The 25,376-nt window shown below is 46.4% G+C and overlaps 1 protein-coding gene across 1 annotated transcript in view; it reads left to right on the top strand.

Moving 5' to 3' along the window:
* The window catches only part of LOC146796207 (uncharacterized), a 350,562-nt gene extending 325,389 nt beyond the window's left edge, over positions 1–25,173 (top strand). The window contains exon 6 of the mRNA XM_085628705.1: positions 21,796–25,173. Within this exon, the coding sequence (XP_085484831.1) occupies positions 21,796–24,137 (2,342 nt within the window). The 3' untranslated portion in view covers positions 24,138–25,173. The remainder of the gene's footprint in view (positions 1–21,795) is intronic.
* The last annotated feature ends 203 nt before the right edge of the window (positions 25,174–25,376 follow it).

Here is a 25,376-nt window from a genome sequence, read left to right as displayed (position 1 = left end):
CCTCTCTTTCCTGTTTCTATAACTCTCTAACCGTCTTTTCGTTGCACTAATCCCCCTCACAACCACTTCCTCCCTTGCAGTTTCCCATCTGACTCCTTAGTCCTCCTCAACCTTCCACTCCTTACCTCATTTCTGTGCCCTTCCCAACTTCTTGCCTTCCCTCATTCCTATGGTCTTCCCTCCGCCATCTTATCATCCTTCGATCCCCCCACCCTCTTCTCCCCCTTCTACCCCATACTAGACCCGCCAACTCACACTGTGCTACCGTGTGACACATGATATCGGCTCCCATAACACGGTCTCCCGGTGAGGAGCAGATCTCACACAGTGGAAGGGAAAATGAGCTGAAAACTATTGTAAATAGTGGATTTCCAGCACGTTTTCCTGAGGCTTTGAACTGCAGACATCCATTAAGTGGTTTAAAAACATCCAAGGACATTAGCACCAGCCTCAGCAAACTCTTTTGTTTTTGGAGGCAGAGGCTTGGGGGTAGGATAGGGGCAAAAAGGCCTCTTAGGTACTTCGCCATGAGGCCCCACCCCCTTCATAGGACATCACCCCTCCCCACACTAAGATTTTTATCACGTTGGCAGGTATGCCATACCCATGCCCCCTCCCCCCCCCCCCTTGACTCTGTGCTTCCATCCAAAATAAAAGCAGGTATTTGTTGGCTAATAACATTTTGATCAGGACCTGCTAAATATGCTCAGTTGACTTTCTTAATAAATATTTCTGTGTTCTATAGCATTGGTGCCCCTTCTCTATCAATGAGTGTTAAAACTGGAAGAGGATAATGCCTCGGAGCATGCTGCACGGACAGCATTTTCTTGTCCCATTATTTAGTCAACTGTGTATTGTAATAAAGTCTGGACTGAACCTTGAAACAGGCAGAAATAATAAACCCCCAGACCCTGATTTGGTAGTTAAAAAAAATATATATATATTTATATTCACTAAAAAACTCTATAGGTTTCAGGGGCGTTCCAGTTAGTTGGACATTTCACTCGTACAAAATCATAGAAATTCCCCCGTTATAGTTAGTTCAGCTAACTATCTCGCGCGCCCGCAATGCACTGCTGATGACGTCACATATTACATCACTCATGACATGGTCAGTGACATCACTCATGACATCACTGACATCTCAAATGACATCATCCTTGTGATAGAGTGGCACACCTCCTCTCACCCTAATATAACCTTTGATACACACTCAAAAATACAAACTAACATTTTCAAAACAATGGACATACCATTACCAGTTACAACACACCTATTCAGTAATTCCAAGATCTACTCACACATCCACTCATTCACCAACAGTCCCTATAAAGTCACTCATAGATGTACTCACTCATCATATGTACTCATACACCTATACATCCTGTTACACACCGCCACTCATCTATAGTTACTCACACACAGTCACACATGCAAACAAAGTATCAAACATCCATTTAATTGCATATGCAGTTATACACACACAACCACACTTACTTCTACAGAAACTTACACATACTTACTCTCTTAAAACAATCACTTATAGAAACACCTACTTATTTGTACAGGAACTCTTCCAATCTCTCACTCTCACATATACTCACTTATATACACCAATACTCACATATACGAGTTTAAAACCTATGTAGTTACTCATAAAATCACTATTGAGATAGTCATTCACTCACTAACACACCGATACACACACTCATCCACCTATACAGTCCTGCACACATGCTGTCTTCAACACATACAAACAGTGAGTCACTCATTCATGCATCTAGGCACTAAGTAATACCCCCCACCGAACCATACAGACACTCATACTGATACTCAAAAAACCAACTAATAACCCATATAGACACTCATGTAACTACTCACCAACCCATGCAGCCACTTATACACAAAGTGAGAGACTGATACAGATATTTACATATTTAAACATTACTCACTAACCCATGTATTCACTAAGATACACTCAGTCAGTTATACAATAAATTTTACTAAAAAAAATCATCCATTTAGACACTTGTATACTCATTTATTCTTCCATCGACCTTGAGATATACATATATAACATATTTAATTTTCAGAAAAACACACATTCACTGGATGATGTCATCAGTGATGTAATTTGAGATGTCATCAGTGATGTCACTGACCATGTCATGAGTGATGCAATATGTGACGTCATCAGTAGTGAGTTTCTATGGTTTTGTACGAGTGAAATGTCCAACTAACTATAACATGTCTGAAACCTATGTTTTTTTCAGTGAATTTCTAAGGTTTTTTAAATGCTAATTCCTAACTATAACCTGTCTCAAACCTATGGTTTTTTCAGTGAATTTCAAAGGTTTTTAAAATATTTTTAAAATGTATTTCTTCTAAAAAAAAAAAATTAATATTCTTTAACTACATTTTTTTAATCTACTTATTTTTATATATTTTTTTTATATTTCACCACATATTTAAAAAGAAAAGATTTTTTTAAAATAAATATATTTATTTTTTTATTATTATATATTCTTTTAAATATACTAATATTATTATTATTATTTTTTTTGTTTTTTTCTGGAGTCGCGCACCCAATGCGTTAGAATCGTGCGTCTGACGCGTAGTGAATTTCTAAGGTTTTTTAAATGCTTATTTCTAACTATAACGTGCCTGAAACCTATGGTTTTTTCAGTGAATATATATATATTTATTATACTATGTATACATGTGAAAATGTCTCGGTCCGCCTGTTTGCCTCGGTGGCACAGAAAAAATGAGTCATACGGTGTCGCGAGCGGAGCCGTGCTATTATGACGTCCTCGTCGACGTGGGAGAGCTAGGAAAGAATTTCCGTGGAATGCTGGTGCAGGGTATATTCACCTAAGTGTTCAGGCTAGTCCTTTGGGGGCAACTGTTTATGTTGCCACTCCAGAAACCAAAACCAGTGATCCAAGGGCAGAGGCCCTGCAGATGGCACACGAGGTGGAGTGCCAAGTCGTGTGCACCGGCGGGGCAGCGAAGTGACCTGCACCACAACCCACAAAAAAGGTAACGAGGGCACTGAATAACACAGGATCTTCTCTTTGTATCTGGCAGGAACAACAAAGTTAAAATGCCCTAGTACCAAAATGCAGAATTAGTGCTACAATGGTCTTCAAGAGGACCTGCGCTGCCACTTCTGCCTCCCGTACCCTGGAGGCGGCACATGGGTCACGCGGTACGGTCATACTGCGGTGGGACGCACACTCGTTGACCTCTCATGGCACTGCTCCACACTTCAGGGAGGACGCTTTCCATTAGCTATGTTTTCTGATGACGTGTCGCGCCTGCCCCGTCCAACAACAGTACTCCTTTAGATCCAAACAGAATCTTCCACTTTCTCACCGGAAGTGAAACCAGGCCAAGGGGACACTTTCACAATACAACAGCTGGGAATGCACTTTTCGGTAAAAAAAACACATTCCTTCCTCCTAATTAATCAAATAAACGCCTCACTGAAGAACAGGGGCCAGCTCCAATCGGTGAACAGCCGTTACAATTACTTTTTTACTTCGCGATACCATAACAATGCATGCATTACCATGCATGCGTTATACATCCCAAAGTCATCACTACACATTTTTTTAGAATGCATGGTCATTTACCACGCATGCCTTTACAACAAATTTTGTTGTAAAGGTATGTATGGTAAATGACCATGAGTTCTAAAAAACATGTAGACGATCCACGTTTTTGTAAGGAAACAGAGGCTGTTCCGTTTCCTCACAACGACGTGCACCGCCTCTCAGAGACGACGTGAAGCAGGAACTATGAGGAGAGAGGAACCATGAGGAGTGAGAGGTAAGGGGGATTGGGCATGGGGTGGGTTTTTTTTCTAGGGTTTAGGGTAGTGCAATGGTGTTTGGGTAGTGTAGGGGGTAGTACTGGGTTAGTGTTTTAGTGTTTAGGGTAGTGTAGTGGTGTTTGTGTAGTGTAGGGGGTTGTGCTGGGGTAGTGTTTTAGGGTTTAAGGCAGTGTAGTGGTGTTTGTGTAGTGAAGGGGGTCATGCTGGGGGTAGTGTTTTAGGGTTTAGGGTAGTGCAGTGGTGTTTGGGTAGTGAAAGGGGTAGTGGTTTAGGGTAGTGCGCCCAACCAGCCACAATATCCGTGGACAAAGGGGATTCTGACTCTTTTGAACGCTCCGCCAATTGAATAATTTGGGTCAAGGGCCCTACCACGTCCAAGACCTATCAGGTCCTTTCTTGGGATCCCTCATATACTTGGAGAAAAAGGTACATAGTTTCTCATCAATTTCAGACGTGTATGCCACCTTCCCCTTCAGTGAGGGCCTGGGGCATTCTCCCCTCATCCTATTCCTGACCTCCCTTTCAAGGGGTTGATGGATTTTCCCCACCACATACTCTGCCACTTTGGTGTCGGGGTCCACTCCGCTCACCTAGGGTGGTAAATTTGGGTAGGCTCGAACTTGTCCGAGTGGACCCCGTCCCCAACCTAAGACTGAGAGGAGTGGGACTCTGGATGCCAGGGACGCCCGAGTCCTTATCCTCGTCGGAGGAGAAATCGTCCTCGGATACACCCTCTCGCTCTAAGGGAAACCCACCGTCGGGGTCTACAATAGTGGTGACAGCGTCGCAATTTTCTCCGGATTCCTCCTCCTCCCGGCAGGGTGCATGTTTTAGCGTTCGCGCACTCTTGAGGAAGGTCTCCGTAAGTTTATCAAATCCTTCCAAGTGCCCCGCGTTATGCTTAACGGCCCTTTTATTCCCCATCTGGGAGCTACTGGGACCTGCCACCACCAGATCTGGGTCACTGAACACCCCGGGTTGCTTTTCGCCAGCCTATCAACCTGATCCCTAAGAAGAGCCAGTGCCCTAGAAATAGCCAGAAAGAGGGCTTGGTCCACTGCTGGAGGGAGAAGTTGGTAGGAGGAGTAAAAATGGTCTTCTGGAGAAGACATGATAGCAGCGGGTGTGAGCACAGAACAAATGCCCTTAAAATCCTTAAGGCAGCCCCCTCGCCGGTGCTCCCAACAGCTGGGCTTTCCCCGAAGCTGTTATAAGAATAGACTGAGGTGCTGGTCACTAATGTGGCAGTGTTGGGAAATCACCGCTTAGCGGTGTCAAAATTAGGCGAGGGTTGGTCGGGAATCAAACGGACACTAAAGGAGTGACCGGATACCCAAACGCGTGTAAAGACCAGCGGGAGCGCTCGACGGAACTGCCTCGCTCGGACCAGACGTGCCTGACAGGATCTCACCGCGTGCAGAGCGCACAGCAGGAGAAACTGCGAGGGGGAGAACGCTCACTGGCAAGAGCCTGCTGCGCAGGGAATATGAAATAATACCAAGGCAATAATGCTAATAACGTGCACAAGAAACCGCTATACAAACAGCAACAACATCAGATTAAGCCAAGAATGTATGGAATGCACTTAACTGATGAGCAGTGAAGAAAGAGGAAGCGGAAGGGACGTCACGATATTATATATGATTGACTGTGATATGATTGGACTATAGTTGCCTTGGAGACTACCCCCCTAATGGTTCATGGGTTGTGTAGTCTTTTGTTTTAATGATTGTTGTGTTACGTTTTCTTTGAACTGCTATGCAAATAAAGTGAGGAAAGATATGCATAATCCTCGCCTCCGTCCTGCCATAGAATTCATTAAACTTTATTCGATCTGATTTAGAAACATAGATCATAAAAGTGTACATAAAAACAGTAAATCCTCTTTCCTAATACAATACAGTGAGAATTAATTAAAACCAGTAGGTAAAAACTGGTGTTACAAAGCCCGGTTCAGAGCAACTTCAGGTTAACAGAGTCGTAAAGTTCAATGTTTCACAAGATCAATCTCATGTACTTCGTGCAAAATACACAATAAGGGGTCCAACTAAGATGTAACGCTCCTATACCTGACCAGTCTGCACTATATAAAACTGCAGAAAAAATAAAGTGTTTTGCACACTTCTGTCATTGGGCTATATGTGGACTACATCTGGGTGATATTTGTGCCACATTTGGGCTCTTTTTTCTCTGGTGGCCATCATGGGAGACTTATTTGTTATGAAGTTTCCTAATTTCCTCATTTAATGCAGTCTTCTCAGTAGGAAATGCTTTCAGTTTTTTCCTTTGATTCCATCAAGAAGGCATTCAGATGTGTCGCACATTTGCCATAAATTCAGAATGTTAGCACTCTAGTTGTTCATTAGATCACTGTAGTAAAGCTACTGCTCACCAGGGAGTTAACTGGAAGTCTACTGCTGGTATTGAAAGTGATTGTTTCAGTCTGCATGTCAGAATTTTCTAATGAAATAGAAGAGGATTTGAGATCTCACTTAAAACATGTCCTAATTTTTCTTTCTACAGCACTAACCATAATTTATATGGCAAAAGGAACCCCCTCATTTTGTTCCTTTTTTAATTAAATGTTTTAAGTGTTACCAGTTTATTCCAATGAAGATGGCTTCAGGTGTGCCATAATTTTGTCATAAGTAAGACTGTTAGCTCGCTAGTTCTTTAGAACACTCTGGGAAGCTGCAGTAGAACACAAAGGAATCAACTGACAGTCTCTGCCCTTGTTGGATGTACATGATTTACTGAGAATGACAGACTCCATTCTCACATGACTGAGATAATGTGAATTTACAGAAAATATGTTCTCATTTTAGCTTCAGTTTTCTCTCAAACATGATTCATAATATCCCAGCAGAAGGTTTTTCACAGGGTAAAATCACCTTATAACCCACCACAATTCCTGAAATTAACATGGTACCACCAACAAATGAATTCTAATGTAACTAAAGTCTGTTATCACCCTTTATAGTTCTCCTTTTGGTAACCCTCAAAATCTTCGATTCACTACAATTCATTTCAGTGGGGTACTATCATGTATATTGGTCCCAAGATGGCTGCCAGCAATTCCAGGATGAAGTGCTGACAGCCAATCAGATCTCACGATGAGATGTCGTTGGGCTCCGCCCAGATATTGAAACTTTTTATTTTTCTAATTTCTCATGAACTACTGAATGGATTTACACCATTTAACAAAAAGGGATCTTTCTGAACCAAGGGCCACCTTTTCGCCAAATTTGGTGTAATTCCGTTCAGCAGTTCGGGCTGTAGCCGTGTCTAAAGTTTCCTATGGGAATTAAAATGGAGAAAACACGTTTTGGGACCCCCCTTTCTTCTCGGCCCCTACTTGCCGAATCACCCTGAAACTTTTAAGATAGGAGCTGACCGGAGCACCCCACGAGTTTTGAAAATTTCGCGAAGATTCGTCAACCGACGCCAAAGTTATTGGGAAAAGAACGTTACTATTTTCCTATGGATAATAGGTCCTAACTATAACTACCTACCGGTGACCGTGTATATATTCTGCCTGTCTCTCAGTACCTCCATCCGACTGGACCCAGGTGCCATTGCCTCTGCTGCACTATTGATAGCTACACTGCAGAGGAGTAATTCCAGTGATCCTAAATGTATCTTATCTTGATAGGTTCGAATTTAAATTAAAGACCTTTATATTCTAACTTTCCTCCTCCTGCGCAGAGGCCCAACATAGCTACTCATGATGTATTGTGCCCTCTATAAACTCGCCCTAATATACAGGTAATGGGCTTAGAGATAATATATATGGTGATAGCGATTCTGCAGTTGTGGTTGCTTTCATTATTCCAGCAATATTGTTTGAACCTCCATGCAGTGTTCTTCAAGTACACCCCCGTGTACCATTTAAATTGCACATCTTCCAATGTGTTCCTGCACAACAAAGTAACATCATTTACATGTCACTTCTCTTCAAGGTTACATGTATTTCGAGAATAATAACTTACAGAATACATGTTTTTGAGAATTACATTTCATTTCCCTCATCAAAGTCCTCAAAACTGCGTGTGACTACTGCGAGCAAACCCATTCTTCAAATCCTTTGCAACTATTGTAGTCTATATATTTATAGGGCAGCATCCGCAGGCATATATTGTAATCTCCCCATTTTAAACAATTGCGCTTGGTTTATTGCAGCAGAATGCTTCGTACCTCCTACAAAATTAAGTACAACACTGTTAACCAGTGTATCATGTACAAACACACAGACAATCCCAGCTGTCCTCGTTATTTACGACGGGTGATGAGGATTTGTTGAAATCAGCACATGACCGGTTCAGAAAGCCTCCGATTAAGTTTCTGTGCATGGTTTTCCAGTCAGCTCCGACAGGTTTCTGTGCCTGGTCAATACAAGGCTAGTCCATGGCGCACATTGCAGGCAGGGCAGTGTCTTTACACTTCCAGGGGCTTCTATTTACGGACAGCCCCGTCTCCCCAGGGAGAGATCCCTGCAAATGAAGAATGTCTAAAGACACCCCTCCCAGCCTAATGTGTGGCAGACACACACAATCTGAAAACCTATTGTGCATGACAAGGGAACGCAGGCAGGAGGGGGTACTATTTGGTATAACCACCGAGGATCGTGCAACACCAGATTTTGCGGGTATTTTTGTAAAAAGCGCTGCCTTTTTACAAAACTGCCGATTTGGCAATTATTTTCCAAATCGCGAAATCCTGGAGGGTCTGATTGGATGCAGCAGCGACCCCCTCCACGAGTCTGGAACGTCCTCCAAAAGACTGCACTCATCGTATACCTGAGCCAAATTGTCAGCCCAAAAGTCGATGTCCTCCCTAAAGAGGGAACCAGGCAGGCCATTAGGGCCGGGCGCTCCATCTTTTTTAAGATGGTACGAATTACTTGTTTTCCTGGGCGGGGGTGGTAGAATCTACCAGAGATGCAGTAGGTTTGTTGCGACATTACCAAATTGCTCCCCTTGTGTTGTAATTCTCTCTGAAGGAGTTACATTCGGATCATCAGTGTAGAGGGTTTTCACATGGGCTACCCAAATGCCCGCGTCAAGTGGGTTCTCTCTGTTGGAGGTCCCGTGGATTAGCTTGTGTAGATATTGCCAGAATTCTTGGGACTTCCTCGGCGCCAGCAGCTCAAAGATCTTCATCCATTTTACCTCTGTATGTGCGTGTTTTGCTTTCCAGACCTGTTGTGAATGGCTCTTGGCCGCTAATTTGAATTGCTTCTTGACAGACTCGGACCCGGTTTCCCTATAAACCCTGCATTTGGAGTTTAATTGTTTGGTGCATTCCTTAATAGCTGGGAGATGTCCCAATGTGTGTGCAGGCTTTGCAGTAGTGCTATATGTAATATTCCTCCAAAGCAAAGAAGCTAGGTCATAGGCAAGGGTGCCCCATTCCCTTATGAGGCCCCAGTTGTTAAGACCGGTCTGCCAGCCTTTCCACGTTGCTTTCCATGTTTCAAATGTATTAATTGGAAGCGGCCCCCATTTGATTCTTTTAAGGAGTCTATACTGTTCTTCCCCCCCTTAGTTGTTCCGATTCAGCGGAGAGTATGGCGGATTTTCGCTATGATAGTTAACTGCCGGGTTAGGGCAGCGTGGTCACCTATGTGCGTCTACTAGTTAGTTTTGCCATTACAAATATAGGGCTATGCAGGCCTGTATCAGGATTTTTTTTGTTTTCATTGAGAAACAAACATATATGGCATTAAGGGTTTTCATGTCATGACGTGGTAGGGGTCACAGACTGTGTGTTAGAAGGCTTTGTGCCTCTGGAATGCTAAGGACTTTTTCCTGGTGGTGAAGCATCCTTGTATGCCTGGACAGATGAGCTCAGCCGTCGACGCCTAGTGGATCACTAATGGCAGCTACACCCAGAGGCGCAAAGTCTCTTTCGCGAATGTGGAGAACCTTTGCTCAATTTTTTTCACCACCGCCAAGAACGCACATTGTCAGCGCTTCTGCGAGTTGGAGTTTCCAAGGCATCTATTGCTTGGAGGCATGCTTCTACAGTGGAACTTGGGGCTCTTGTATGCCTTTCTGTCAATACCACTCCTGCCCTGAGTTCTCAAAAAGATCAGGACAGACCGAATTAGGCCTGGAGAGTATGGTATCCTTAACTCCTGGGGTTGAGCATATGTCCTCCAATCAGGCTGCCCATACATGAGGACCTGCTGTTGCAGCAACTAGGCAAGGTTCTGCACTTGGGCCTTCGCATTCTCCACCATATTGCTTGGAGATTAAGCTGTGACAACCGAACACCTTCACCCTTCTCCAAGATAGTTGATGTCATCTTGGCCACCAGACGTCCCCCAACAAAAACTGTATGCGTCGGTCATTGAGACAGATTTGTGGCTTGGTGCAGCACACGCCAGATTGACCCCTCCAGTTATCGGATGTTCTGTTATTTGTTCTTGCCATTGCAAGGCTTCGCTTTGGGCACGGTTAAGGATTATCTTTTGGCCTTCGTAATTTTGTCAGATCAGCTTTCGTTGTTTACGTTGACTATTGTGATGCAATTTGTGAATGGGCCTACAACTTGTTTTTCCCTTCTCCCTTTTGTCATGCCCCAATGGGCTTATAATCTAGTCCTGACTTATTATGTACACTCCGTTCGAGCTGCTACCCAGCTGTCGTTTATGACTCTTTACTATCAATACTGTTTCTCATTCCTGTCACCTCTGCACGGTGTGTGAATGAACTTCACACTCTGTGTCACTCTATCATACACTTTCTTTTACCAAGAAGGAAGCTTTTAAAAGTCTCTCTTTCCACTAATGTGATGCTGGTTGAGCCAGAGTTCCTTAAAATGACTGTTATATAGGCAAGTGCAAGGTGAGGCATTGAGTATTTGGTGGGGTAGTTCCTTGTGACATCAGGCACATGTTTGGTATCTAGCAGGGATGGTAATCTTTTTCGGAATTGACATGTCTCTCCCCTCTTATACCTTTTTCTTCCGCTGATCTCAATCCTCTCTGAAAGCTGAATCTGCATCAGGTTTGTCTCCCTTGGCATCTTTAGTCATGAATCCGTGGGGTTCTTTACATTTTGTCTTGGATTTGATTCGGCTGGAATATTGTTTCAGGCACTTTGAATCTGAAACCATCAGCTTGGCCCCACTCTCATTTTCTTAAAATGTCAGTGTCTAAAACTGTTCTTTTTAACACCTCTCCCTGTGGTAGATTGTACGCTGTTTCCTCAACATCAGACCCCTGCTCTACCTGTGACTCCTCTGTTTTCTTAAACAAAACAACTTTTATGTTGATCGACAGTCTGAGCTCCTTAAGAGATACTAGTTTAAATTGTGTCATGGAATAGTGTGCTCATCTTTGTTTTCCTCTCCCCTTAAGCATGAAGTGCCTATTTTTGTATGGTCACCCCCATGTTTTTGGATTGATGCTGCTGGTTTTGAGACTCCGTGTGCATTGAGGCCTACAAACCAGAACTCGGTGCCTGTGCCCTTGTCATTAAACAGGTGTGTCGAATTGGCTCATATTGCATTGGGTAAGCTAGCATCGGCATATAAGTTAGAAGTTCTCCCCAGGATCACAGCACTGTTGTGCCACTCTTGGTGTGACACAAGTAAAACGAGATTCCCAGCCCACCATCTGCAGGTTGGAAGAGTAGTTCGAATGGATAGCCGGACTTCTACCATTTAAAGTAATGGAAACCGCAGACTTTACCCTGGTATATGTGTAAGTCATCCCTATGGCAGGCCAATCGAGCCCTAAGGCAGGGTGCAACATATCTCACAGGCAGAGTTGTAATTTTACATGTTTTGATAGTAAAAACACAAAACTTGTGTTTTTACTGCGGAAAGACTTGGCCGCCTAATTGGCGAGTACAGAGTTATACACTGCCTCCTCAGCTGTGCTGAATCTGGAATGATGCAAACAAAGTGGGTTATCGAAGGTGTCAAACAATTCTTTACATTAGCTACAACCTCATTCCAAGGTCGAAATTAATGTAACAAGTTGCAGTGTACAACTTTAGCAAAGTTGCCACTTTGATGCATTTAGTCCCCTGTGCCCATACTGGTTGCACACGGGTCTGGTCACCAAGACAGCTTTTCTGCTCTCCTAGAGAGGCGTGCTAATGACTCCCATAGAAGGGTACACTAGGGACCTGCTCTAAAAAATGTGCTACCTCCCTCCAGCCACACGGATGTTGTCCCAAAAGGCGTCTTCGAAGGAGAAGCCACCTTTGAAAGAAAATTGGAAAACACTTGGGAGGGGGGGCTGCTCCATTGTTCAGGCAGAACGGCTGGCTCTAGGGTCAAGAGAGGGGAAACCAATTGCCAAATCGGTTTTCCAGGGCTGTGTAGCCCCCTTGGTAGACGCACCTCTGGGTTGGGCTAGGAAGGGCCACATGCTGGGTGAGGGGTCCTGCAATATTGGAAGTGAGACTGCACCTGATGTGTCCTGCTCAAGGATAATTTGTATCCTGAACACACCCAAAGCCAAGAGACTCCTCGGGCTAGCTGACTGGCCTGATTGCGTAAAGTATAATCACAATGGGGTAACCCTGTGTTCCTCAGAACCTAGGTACGTATATGAGAAGCTACAATGGTTCTGTCGGGAAGGATTAATTTCTTTATAAGCGATAAGTCATAGAATAGCATGTATATTAAATGCAGTTGGAACACAAAAACACTGGCAAGTAAGTGCTTGCAAAGGTATTATTTTATGTTAAATCGAGCATTCATTTAGATTTACAAATATTTACAAGGCTGTCGATATTAAATGCAATATTGGAGTGACATATATTATAGTGACAATGGGTGCTCAGTGATAGTGGTGCAGTGCACATCATATATACAGGGTGTAATTAAACAATGTGCAGGTTATAAAAAGAAATAAAGCTAAAGGTGGCCTCTGATTGCAGCACAGGGACCTAACAGCTGAAGAAGACTGCAGGGGCAGCTTGGTAGCCCAAAGTCTTCAACCCGCCATCATGCACCAGGGGCCAAAGGTGTACCTGTGTTTGCTGAGCCCGGAAGTGTCATCTGAGTACAGCTGCGACCTCCAGAGGACAAGTTATCGACCCAGGAAGGATTGGCCTGTGACCGCGAAACTGGGCGATTGGATTTCTGCCAGCATCAAATGTACTTTGAGAAATGTCTGTCCTGTGACAAGGATCACTTCACCCCCTTCGTGGACCATGTTGTAGGTGCAGTAAGATACTAGTCTACCGCATCGCATCCACAGCATCCTTGAGCATCTATTGCATCTTTTATCCCTTGCATCAGGACGACTTCCATCGAAAAGCCCTGCAAAGGATCATAGTGCCTGGAAGTGAGTGAAGACTGCTTCACCTGCTTAGGTAACTTTTTCTGAGGACCTTCCTGGTCCCCCTAACTGGTTCCCTACTGGAGTTGGTCGCCTAAAATGACTCCAAGGCGCTGCATTACGACCAGTCCAAACATTTTAGTGAAAATCTTTTTAAGTGTTAAATTCGTTGAATTTGCTAATGCTTGTTCGCGGTTGAGTGAAAAGCTTTGTTTTACTATACCTTGTAAATTCTTTTTCCCCGGAATCCTCCGTTGGATATTTACCGTTGCTGTGTCTAAAATTGCAGTCTATTTCTATAAATTAGTGTTGGATTTCTTTAGTCTTTTCAATTTCTTCAATTGTTTTGGTGCTGTTTAAATGCTTTATACCTGTTCCTTTGGTCTTGCCTGTCAGAGCCACAGCTGCCAAGGATTGTGTTGAAGGTTTGACAAACTAAGCCTAAAGGGGTTGGTAAGTGTATTACATGGTGAGGTTGCGCAACCACAATAAATCACAACTGGTACTTCTCCCAAGTAAATACTTTGAAATTGGGTAAACATCCAAAGATACACATGTCCCATAGACAAATAATTTTCAAACTTTTATTATCAAAAGATATAAATCATTTTTATAAATTAATTGATATCACGTATACACATCTAAACATTTTTTAAAAGAGCAATAGTATTGTACATCAATTGTTAAGGGACCGCTTAAAAATGATGAAGAGGTGGTCTCGCCGGGCATGGAGTGAGACACGCGTGGCTACTGCTCCGGGCTGCCGCAGCGATCATCTTCCTCGAAAAGCGGTGTGGTGGCGGCGGCGGAGCCCGGAACGGCGCCCATGTAGGGAGGACAGCTGAGGGCTCTTACCGGAGGGCTTGGTGTTGGCCGGGGACGACTGCAGGCGATACATCGCACCACGGCGAGTGAGAAGGGCCTGGGGACTGCGCGCGGCCCGCCATCTTGATTGCCTCCCGTCTGCGTTCCAGGCGCCTGGCGACACTCAGGCGGGGGAGAGCCTGCGACTGCGAGCGGTGGGCGGAGGTCGCTTGGAGAGCCCTCTACCGCCGCGGACCTCGAGCTGCCTGATCATCGACCCTGGAGCTCCGGGGACGGAGTGGCGGCTGCCATTTTCCCCCTGCCCGGCCTTGGTGAGCCGGGAGCTGCCGGGAGCGCCGAGACGCGGCTGCAGGCCGAGGAGGTGGCACTGGTCGGTAAGAGGCGGCGGACGCTGCTGGGTGGAGGAGACTTGCAAACTCCGGCTGGGGACCCTGGGCGGTACTTGGCACTGTGGAGAGGGTGCTGGCCGCCATCTTAGGTCCTGGTCGTGGCTGGGGCCGGGTGGCGAGGTCGAACCCAGTAGCGGCTCCGGGTGAGAGGTGACTGGTGAGGACTGTCTGCCTGCGATCTGCTTGCTGTACGCTCTGTGCCTGGTGAAGGAGGTGAGCTCTGCCCTGGGACGCCCTGCTTCTGCCCTCCGCCGTGGAGCGCTGGACTGCTCTTAGACAGCTGGGGGCCTACCTGCCTGTGCATCGCCGGTGGAAGTGACTGGGGGGAATGGACACAGGCGACCTGTGGTGGCCTGGGGGCCGTGGGTTGCGGCTAACGGCTGCTGCTCCCCCTGCGCTGCTTTATAGACTGGTTTGAGCCTGGCACGTGACTGTGGAGGGCCGGGGACAGCGTTGAAGGAGACAATATCTTCGGGGCAGTGGGTCGCCCCCCGGGGGTGGTCTGCGGGCCCCTCGCTCGACAGCCGCGTTGCCTGGTTGGAGGTCTGCCTTGTGGTGTGGTGGGCCCCGGCGAGGGGGCGCGTGGCTCTGTGGCGCTCTTGGCCTGGCTGCCCGGGGAGCTGAGGTGCCTATGTGGGCCTTGGAGAGCTGAAAGGGACCTGACGCTGTGCGGTGTGGAGACTGCATTGGCGGGGGAGAGTGGCACATAGGCGCCCATCTGGAGACGCGCTTCTGCCCGTTCTTCGGCGCACCACCCACTCTGCTGAAGCGGTGGCCCGGAGCGGGCCTTTGGCGATTTAGACTCATAGACTGGCGATGACGGACCCCCACGCCTATCTTTGGGAGAGTGACATTTCCGGGACAGCTTGTGCCGTTGTGCCTGGCTACTCCCTAGACTGGAATAGGCTATGTTGGCCGTTTACGTATATTTGCTGTTCCACCTGTTCTTCCCCACTCTTCCTCCTCCACCTTCCTTCGGTACCCTCTTGGCGGGGGGGACACGCTAGCGCGTGGAAGATTTGCGTGGGCATAGCCTTCCGAGTGGACCTGGGATAATGACCACTGAACCTTGCTGGAAGATCCTCTCCCTTAATGTGAAGGGGCTCAACTCGCCCAACAAGCGCCACCAAATATGGCGGTGTTTGCTACTTCAGAACCCCGATATAATCTTCCTTCAGGAGACCCACCTTCTTAGGGCTGACGTGGCCCGTATGGCCCACCCACGCTTCCCTCTGCAGTTTTGGGCCTCTGCGGCCACTAAGACAGTAGGGGTGGCTATTCTCTGCAGGGCGGGGTTAGCTCAAGGGGCTCATAAAGTGTTCAGTGATAGTGAGGGTCGGTTCTTGAAAGTTGAGGTCAGGAGAGGACATCGCACGCTCACCCTGTGTAACGTTTATGCCCCCAATCGGGGTCAGGATGCCTTCTTACGCAAGCTGATTAGGGAACACCTCGAGCCGGTGAATACGGACCTCATAGTTGGAGGCGACTTCAACTTGGTGTGGGATGCGGAGCTGGATCGCTGTGGGGGTGCCTTTCATGGGGTAGGGGCTATGTCTGCGGCTGTGAAGAACTCCCTGGGTGCTTTAAATTTAGTTGATATCTGGCGCTACCACTCCCCGGGCCTAGGAGACTATACCTACTATTCGCACGCGCACCGCTCTTACTCTCGTATAGACCTGCTGCTCGTCTCACACTCTCTGCTCAAAGGCACCATATCGGCGACACATTCTAATATTTCAATCTCCGATCATGCACACGTGGAGTTGAGTTTGCGTGAGCGCCTCACCCACCCTCCGCGGTCGTGTCGCTGGCGGTTCCCGGACCACGTCCTTCGGGACCCCGTGGATAGGGAGGAAATTCAGGCCGCTATCCTGGCATACTTTAAAGCAAATGACCTTCCAGGGACCCCCCTTCCCCTTTTGTGGGACGCGTTCAAGGCTACCATACGAGGTACCCTCACGGCTATAGCTGCTGCGAGAGCGCGTGAGGCGCAGCTTTATGAGAACAAGCTTACGCGGGAAGTCAAGACGCTTGAGAAGATGGACCAAGAGCGTCCGCTGGCAGCGCGCAAACGACGCCTGGCCGTCCTTAGAGGCCAGCTTCGAGCGCATAGAACGAACAAAGCGGAGCGACAAGGTGGGCTCTGTACTGGCTCGGCGCCTGCGTACACGGGCAGCCAAGGCCCACATCGCAAAGCTGCAAAAGGCAGATGGGTCATGGGCCACCACGGAATCGGCAAAGCTCCAAATGTTTCGCGATTTTTATGCGACTTTATATACAGATGACCCGCCTGCGGCGGATCTGATATTGTCTACTCTGGGCGCCTGTGATTGGGAACCACTAAGCGAGCGCCAGTCCGGGCTCCTGGAGACCTCCATCACCTCGGCAGAAATAGCTGGCGCCCTGCGCGACCTTCCGTTGGGTAAAACGCCAGGCCCGGATGGGTTGCCGGTATCCTTCTATCGCGCCTTTTTGCCACAATTACAACCATATCTTCTCCGTCTTTTTAACTCGTTTGATGAGTTGGTTGGACCCTCACCGGACATGGCAATGGCTGAAATAGCCCTCATCCCAAAACCCGGGAAGGATCATACCCTTTGCTCCTCTTATAGGCCCATCGCCCTGTTAAATACGGATCTTAAGCTGTACACTAAACTTATAGCTAAACGGCTCAGCGTCCATCTGCCCAATCTCATAGAGCCAGACCAGGTGGGGTTTATCCAACATCGCCAAGGTGCAGACAACGTACGCCGCATAGCGCACATAGTCGGGAAGGCTAAACATTGGGGTATCCCAGCCTGCTTGTTATCGCTTGACGCCGAAAAAGCGTTCGATCGGGTGGACTGGTCGTTCCTTCGTGCGGTCTTACGGAAGGTGGGTCTGGGCCCGAAGATGGTGGCGCGCATTATGGCTCCCTATATCTTGCCGGTGGCTAGAGTGTGTGTAAATGGTCAGCTCACGCAGCCTTTTCCCATCTGTAGGGGCACCCGACAGGGCTGTCCCCTGTCACCCCTGCTGTTCGCCCTTGTGGTGGAACCCCTCGCCATCATGATACGTCGGTCCCCCGACGTCCGCGGTATCTCTCTTCGAGGGGTGGAACATAAGATCGCCCTTTTCGCGGATGACCTCCTTCTCACTCTATCTGACCCGCTGCGTTCATTGCCGGCAGTGCACTCGCTGCTTCAGGATTATGAAAGCGCCTCTGGGCTTAAAATCAACCACACGAAATCCTGGGCCCTCAATATTACGATCCCGGACGAGGTCCTTGTGTCGCTACAGGCCTGTGTTCTTTATCAATGGGCGTCCCGGTCGGTGCGATACCTGGGCCTCAACTTGACCCCCGACCTGGCCACCTGGACACAGGCTAACTGGCAGGAGTATAAACTCTCAGTCCTGGCCGGCTTGCGTGCGTGGAAAGCTTTACCACTCTCTTGGCTTGGTCGACTCAACACGGTGAAAATGTCTATTCTGCCGAAGATCCTTTATCTCTTTCAAACGCTGCCGACACCTATTCCGGAGCACCAGATCCAGCGGCTCCAACGGGAGATTGTTGCCTTTACCTGGGGCGGAAAGAAACCGTGTTTCTCTAACAAAATTTTGAAGCTCCCTCGGAATAGGGGCGGACTTGCCTGCCCAAACCTACTTGACTACTATTGGGCGTCGCATCTCCGCTATGTACTGGAATGGGGAGCATGGGAGAGTGAAAAGGTGTGGTTTCACATGGATCGGGCAGTCACCTGCCGCCCACTGTGGGACCACGCTTGGCTGCCTCAAGAGGCGCGCCATCGCAGCGCCTACCTGGCTGTCCCCACAAAAACGGTCCTTGAGATCTAGGACAAGGTGGCAGTTCGCAAGGGCCTTACCACCTTCCCGTCCCCTCACACTTCCATTGCGCACAATCCGCAGTTCCCTCCGGCGTGTCGTCCGCCCTATTTTGCGAACTGGACAGAAACCGGTTGCAGGACGATAGGGAACCTATTTACAGGAGGGAACTTTAAATCCTTTACTCAATGCCAGCAAGAATTTGGGCTCACAGGGAAGGACAAATTCCAGTACATCCAGCTCCGTCATTGGATTCAGGGCTTCTCCTTGATGCAGGCTGCCGTGCGGCCCTACACCCCATTCGAACAGCTAACGCGTACATTCGGCACCTATAAGGGGCTGATCTCCCGTATATATAAGGTGCTGCAGCATGCACAGCGCCTGGATCCCCACCCATACCAACTGCGATGGCAAAACGTCTCCGGCTCAGGTGTTACCCCTTCTCAATGGGCAAGGCTTTGGAGAGACATCCCTAAAACTCTACGTAGCATCCCCCAACAGGAGTCAGCTTACAAGGTAATGACCCAATGGTACTACACCCCCGTTCGACTTCAAAAGATGTTTCCTAGGACATCTCCCCTATGCTGGCGTTGTACTCAGGCACTGGGAGACTTCATACATATTTGGTGGACATGCCCCTTTCTGGCCCTCTATTGGAAAGAGGTCCTCAGCCATATCAAAAAGGTTCTGGGGTACCCCCTGCCCGACGATCCGCTTGTAGTCATCTTAGGCCTTATAGCTCGTATAGTCGCTGGTCTGACGGGTCGTGATCGGCACCTTAGCCTCCACATGCTGTGTGCTGCCAAACAAACGGTGGCGCTTTACTGGAAGAAACCCGAAACGCCCTCCATCAATGTATGGTTTACCCGCTTGTGGCATGTGGTGGCGATGGAGTCGCTCACGGCACGTCTCCAATTTCGAGATACCCAGTTTAGGAAACTTTGGAAGCCCTTGGTAGATCATCTGGGGCGCCTGGAGCATGTTAGACTGCAGCCACCACGACTCCGGGCCCTTAAGCTCTTCGACGATGTGGTATGCCCTGCGGACCCAGGGGGTTTCTGGGGGTCTGCGGACAATAGGTAGGGTGTACCAGATACTGCCACCCCTCTCGGGGGGGGGGGGGGGGGGGGGGGAAATCCTGACTCTGAAAAGTTGAGTCCACGGCCACCACCGGATAGCGATAGTGTGGCCCGCACTCCCTCCCCCCGCCAAGCCCGCCTTCTCTACCCCAGTCTCTCCCCCCTTTTCCTCCCTTGCCCCGACCCCTCCTCAGTTGGTTGACTACCGTATGGACATCCTTTGATTCAGGGAATGTAGCGGAGGGTTCGTCCGCCGCCATACCAAGGTAAAGCTGGATTGCCCTACTGCCTGTTTTTCTATTGACATGTCTAGCCTAATAGATGTTGTGCCACTTTATGCCCTGCACGTCATTGGCAAACGATTTGGTGCTTCCATAGAACTATGCTCCTGCCACTGACTTACTCAGGGGTACCTCTGTTGAAGAATGGGATAGGGGCATGGTAAAGAGATCCTCCTGGCACTGTCCACCTGGATGGACGCGGACTGTGGGGAGGTGTTGCTCGATCTGTTTGTGTGCTGCTACATCTAGGGCGGCATAGACTCCGGTCCTGCTGGAATTGCAGTGAGAAGGGTTTGGAAACCAGGAGGCTGCCCTAGCGCCATGCACCGTACAGGGCATATAGCCCTCTTAGGGCGCGGGCGGCGCCTTTTGCATCTGCTATTGCTTGCTGGTACCCCCGCACTTGTCTGATATTGTTCATCAGAAGTGCCGACCAGGCTGGATATAGAGCTTTTGGGGCGGGGGATTCTGTTCAAGTGGGCGATTGTATCTAGACCTGTTCTTGGGTTATAGTATGACCTCATTGTCTCTTAGACCCCTGCATTTCATTATCTGAGTTTTTTGGCTGCCGGCCTATAAGGTTGTAGGCGAACAAGCTGTGTATTGGTTTTGGTGGGAACCTTAAAAATCAATAAAAAGTTGTTCTATAAAAAAAAAAAAAAATTATGAAGAACAGTGATTGTAATGTACACATTGACACATTTGGCGCATTTCTTGTGTCTTTTTGTGGTTTTTGTATTCTATTTAATGTGTTTGTATTTATATTGTATGTCTTTATATTTTTGGTCATTTCCGTGTATGTGTATTGATGGAGTTGTTGTTGTCCTTTGTTAGTTTGCATTTCAATGTGTACATTACAAACACTGTTCTTCATCATGTTTAAGAGGTCCCTTAAAGTACAATACTATTGCTCTTTTAAAAAATGTTTAGATGTGTATATGTGATATCATAAATTAATTTCTAAAAATGATTTATTTCTTTTGATAATAAAAGTTTGAAAATTATTTGTCTATGGGACATGTGTATCTTTGGATGATTACCTAATTTCAAAGTATTTACTTGGGAGAAGTACCTGTCGTGATTTATTGTGTTTTCCCTGCTTTCTTCTTCTGAATATCTGCATTACCAGGGACCCTCTTGTGTTTCTCATGAGGTTGTGCAACCACAACATAAAATACACACCATTTCCTCACAGGGAGACACTCTTTGCACGCCTTGCCGCCCTATGATTTCTGTTCCATAGGCATGCACAGATTTCACACTCTGTGCTTATTCTTTTGTAAACATTTTAGAAGGCACCTTGAATAAAATATAAAAGGGGTAATTTACATAGTAGTTTCAATAGTAGGCTTTGGATAAAACACCACCACCACAAGACTAAGCATTTGCTGACCCCGTAGTGGAAGCCCAAATGAAAAACCTGTTCTTTTGCTCTCTTTCATTGATTTCTGCTCACTTTAGTCATCCTCTGTCGTTGATGTATTATGTCTTTTTCTGGTACTTTTTCGGATTCCGTTCAGCGCTTTTGTCTGACTGCTCAGTTTACTGACCTTGAGCTGTGGTCCCAGCTTTAGAAATAAGCTGGTGGAGAAAAGACACTGAAAATGATGACCAATCACTGGGGCGTTGTAGGTGTATGTCTGAAGTCAATGGGGGCTAACGATAACCACCTACTTGTTGACACATAAAAAGGAAAAAAATAATGTTTGCGTTAATGTATATAATTCTGGACTCAATAACTAGATGGCAAAATAATACACCATATGTGAATCCAGAAAAGTCTTCAAAGTGCAAAACCGCTCCTAAAGGTAAGTAACCTTTTCTTTTATACAGCTGCCACTGAAAAGGAACCTGAACAAGAATCATCAATAGAATCCCTGCCTCGGAGGGGAGATAGGCTTCTTCTCCATTAGTCTGTTTAACACAGGATCTACCGGGTTGGCAAAAGCACACTTGCCTGAGCCACCAGTAGAGCAGGGGTCACTGGATATTATTGGCTTTAGTTTACTGAAGAACAGGTAAGTCCACATACACAGCTGCATGGTGCAAAAGCCTAGTAAATATTGATGTTTAACGGACAAATAGTAAAACAGAAGATAAGTTAAAGGAATGTGATTTGGTGTATACCAAAATAGGGTGCACAACAGCCGATGTAGAAAATTAAGCAATGTGTCAATCTGCTTAGTATGTGGAGACTGATGAGGGGGTATTGAAGGGTTTCTAGCATGCATTATATTAATATTGTCTTTTTAATTTTCAGTTCCGGAACCTCTGATGGCCAACGGTCCAAATATTGCCAAGAAAAGGGCGTCTGAAGCATCCACTGTTTTTGTACGAGAAATCACAATGAATGGCAGACAATGGAATGTCACAGTGAACTGCATTGCTACCAATCCCGTTGGCCCTGATCAAGAGAAGAAACTTGTAGCACTTGCTGCTGAGAAAGGACTCTTAAGTAAATGCTTGGCACCCCTAAGTGATCTAAATTCCTTGGAAACACTGGAAAGCTTCGTACGGGTAAACGGTCGCACAAGTCCTGCTTTAAGCCAGCGAACGATGACTCCAGATCTAACCCAGCAAACGAGCGTTTTCGGAAAAACAGAATGGCATAATTCCTGTGCTGTGGCAAAGGAGAGCGAAAAGTGCTATGAGGCTATGCCCAATTCAAAGACAGACAGTATTCAACATAAATTAAAACCATTTAATAATACTGAACATGTGGACACATTTCACCTTGGTGCAGCTATCCCGCTACTCCTTAATATTAAACAGGAAGAGGATCTAGAGAAAGGACTTGCAATTGATGCTCAGCTAAAGCAGTTACTTCCTTATGGCGTGGACATTAAAGAAGAAACTGAAGCAATTCCAATATGTGAGAAAAGTTCCCAAACCAATACAGCCACTGCACCCCACCCACCTGTCCAACAGAAAAGAGGGTATCTTCAGAAAGATGCTGAATCTGACAGATCACATTCTGACTCTGAAAGGTCTAGGCGCCATAGCACTCGAATCAAAGGAAAACAACCTCCGTCTGCTGCTGACCAGGTAGAAACGTCTGAGGAGTCAGAGCAGACAGATCATCTAAGAAGGGAGAGGGTTGCTCCAGCTCGAAGAAAGAGGAAATCTAACAGTGATGATGTCCAAAGTAAAAATAATAGCACTCGGAAGAGAGGGCGAAAAGCACGTGCCTCATCTGTGAAAAGACCTGCTCTCAAGTCCCGTCTTCCTGAGGAGCAAGTACCACTTGCTGTACAGAAAATGTACAGATGTTCTAAATGTCAAAGAACCTTTAGCCATTATTCTCAATTTATTGCTCACCAGAGATATGAGATGAAAAAGATGACCAAACATTTAGAATCTTTGCAAAAATCGAAAGCTGATTCTGACAATAGCGAACCTACTGAAGCTGAAGAAACAGTTGAAACATTAGATGAGGCATCCACCAGCCAGAGGGTAACACGCTCTGGCAAAAATGTAGATGACTCAAAAAATAAAGAAAATGACCGCAGTAAGGGTCAAAGACTACGGGAACGCAAGTCCTTTACTTGCAACATTTGCAAGGAAATCTTCACAAGTAAATCAAGTATGGTTGTACACAAAGGGGACAATGATGAGGAAGTGTATCATTGCACTCAATGTGAAGAATCTGAAGCTCAGGCTACCCCTGGTGTGACCAAATATGAATGTGGCATATGCCAGAAGACCTTTGCTCACAGAACGGGTCTTGTTGCACATCTACGAATTCACACTGGTGACAAACCCCATCAGTGTTCTGAGTGTCAACAAACATTCACTTACAAGTCTGCTCTAATTGTTCACCAGAGAATCCACAAAAAAGAGAGAGAGAAAACACTAGATAAAGTTCAGGAGAAAGTGCAAGAGCTGATGCCAACCCTTGTGAAACCCGCAGTATCTGGCATAGTGAGGACGTACCAGTGCCCACAGTGTAAGGAGCAGTTTTCGAATTCAACACTCCTTTTCAATCATCAGCAAACACACACAGGACCCAAACCACATCAGTGCCAGTACTGTGAGAAAAGTTTCAATGACAAGTCTCTCTTGACTGTTCATCTGAAGACCCACACAGGGGAATCTCCTTATCAGTGTGGCAATTGTCAGAAGACCTTCACCAGCCAGTCCCTCCTGGCCTCGCACAGTCTTACACACTCAACGGGGAAGCCATTCCAATGCACCATGTGTGAAAAGAGTTTCAATGGTGAGGCACTCCTGATATCCCACCAGAGAACCCACACTGGGGAAAAAACCTTCCTGTGTGGACAATGTAAGGAAACCTTCAAATCTGAAGTACTTCTTGCAGAGCACCAGAAGGTGCATATGGAAGACCGGCCACACAAATGTGACTACTGTGAGAAGGGATTCAACAGCCAAACACTTCTAGTAGCGCACAGGAGGATCCACACAGGTGAGAAGGCATTTCATTGCCACTACTGTGGGGAAGGCTTCAACACCAGCTCGCTTCTGAATGTTCACCTAAGAAATCATGCTCCAGAGAAGCCTTATCCATGTGATCTGTGTGAAAGAAGCTTTAATCTGAAGTCGCTACAGCAAGCCCACCGAGCCACCCACGATTTAGATAAATGAACATAGCAAGGACAGATTTATGGTGCTAAATTTGAAAGCTTGTCTTGTAGATGGGGAGCCTGGCAGTAGAGGGGAGAATATGGAGGCAGAGCAGTAAAAAAGATGTTGAAACTGCACACAGAATACAATGACGCTTCTTCACGCCAAAAAAGGACATTTAATGTGAAAAGAAATATTGTTAAATCTTGAAGAAGGTTGAAAAAACTGCCAATGATTCTCACTTCAATTAAATGGATCGTTAGTGGTTGAGCAACCTCATCCTCTTACGTGTCTATTTAGGTTACATTGTGCTGGGCACAGAGTAGTGTATTAAGAACATCACAAATTGTTAAATGTCATGCACTGTGAAGGAAGCGCTGCTATGCAATCAGCACTTACTGTAAACAACAATATCACAAGGGTAACCAAAATCTCATCTCAACTCTTGCAAAGGAAAAACATTGTAAATTTCGGAGTGGTCTGCAAAGGATATTGCCCAGCAAAGTGTCAACATTAATTTTCTTGGGAAGAGTTATGTTTTACTTTATCCTTGTATGGCATTTGCAAAGTGGACCTTGTGTTCTCACAGCAGCCACAGAACTGCATACCTTAACGTAGTTAACCTTCTTGAGGTGATGGTGGGAATACAGATTGAGAAACCATGGAGGGATGACCAGTTAACCCAGCATTAATTGTGGGGCAAGAGGAGGGACCCCCTTTGCAAGTCTGTCTTACTTGCAAAGCTGACAATTAACTAATTGAAATGCGCAGCCCAATGTAGTGTTAACCTGAAATGACTTCAATATTGGTCTTTTATTTTTCACTTGGATGGGTGTTCAAGTCCACCTTTACTGTTAGGGGTTGGGTGGGAAAGAGGGCATTTTATATACATGCATGTCTAAGAACAAATGGCACGCACACGGTATGTGTTGTAAATATTGGTGCGGGTGCAGGACCATATCTAGATGCACTGGTTAAAATCTAACTTCTGAGTTGGAGAGGACCATCTGTGTGTTTCAGCTGTTTTATTAAGAGTGTAATAAACATTGTAATTTGAGGTTCCTGTGTTCTTGAAGTTGAATGCCTCGTGTCCAACATCTCATCAGAGTAGGCATGCTCTATATAATCTGAATGCTGAAGTCCTGTAACACGAATGGAACAAAAATGTACTAATATGAAAATATAGCAAATCTAGTAAGTCATTTGGGGGTGAACACACAAAATGGGCAGTACCGCCCTCATGTGAAAACTGAATGTTAA

This window comes from Triturus cristatus, chromosome 10, assembly GCF_964204655.1.
Source record: "Triturus cristatus chromosome 10, aTriCri1.1, whole genome shotgun sequence".
NCBI lineage: Eukaryota > Metazoa > Chordata > Amphibia > Caudata > Salamandridae > Triturus > Triturus cristatus.
The sequence above is the reverse complement of the archived record's forward strand: the minus strand, read 5'-3'. Positions and strand labels throughout refer to the sequence as shown.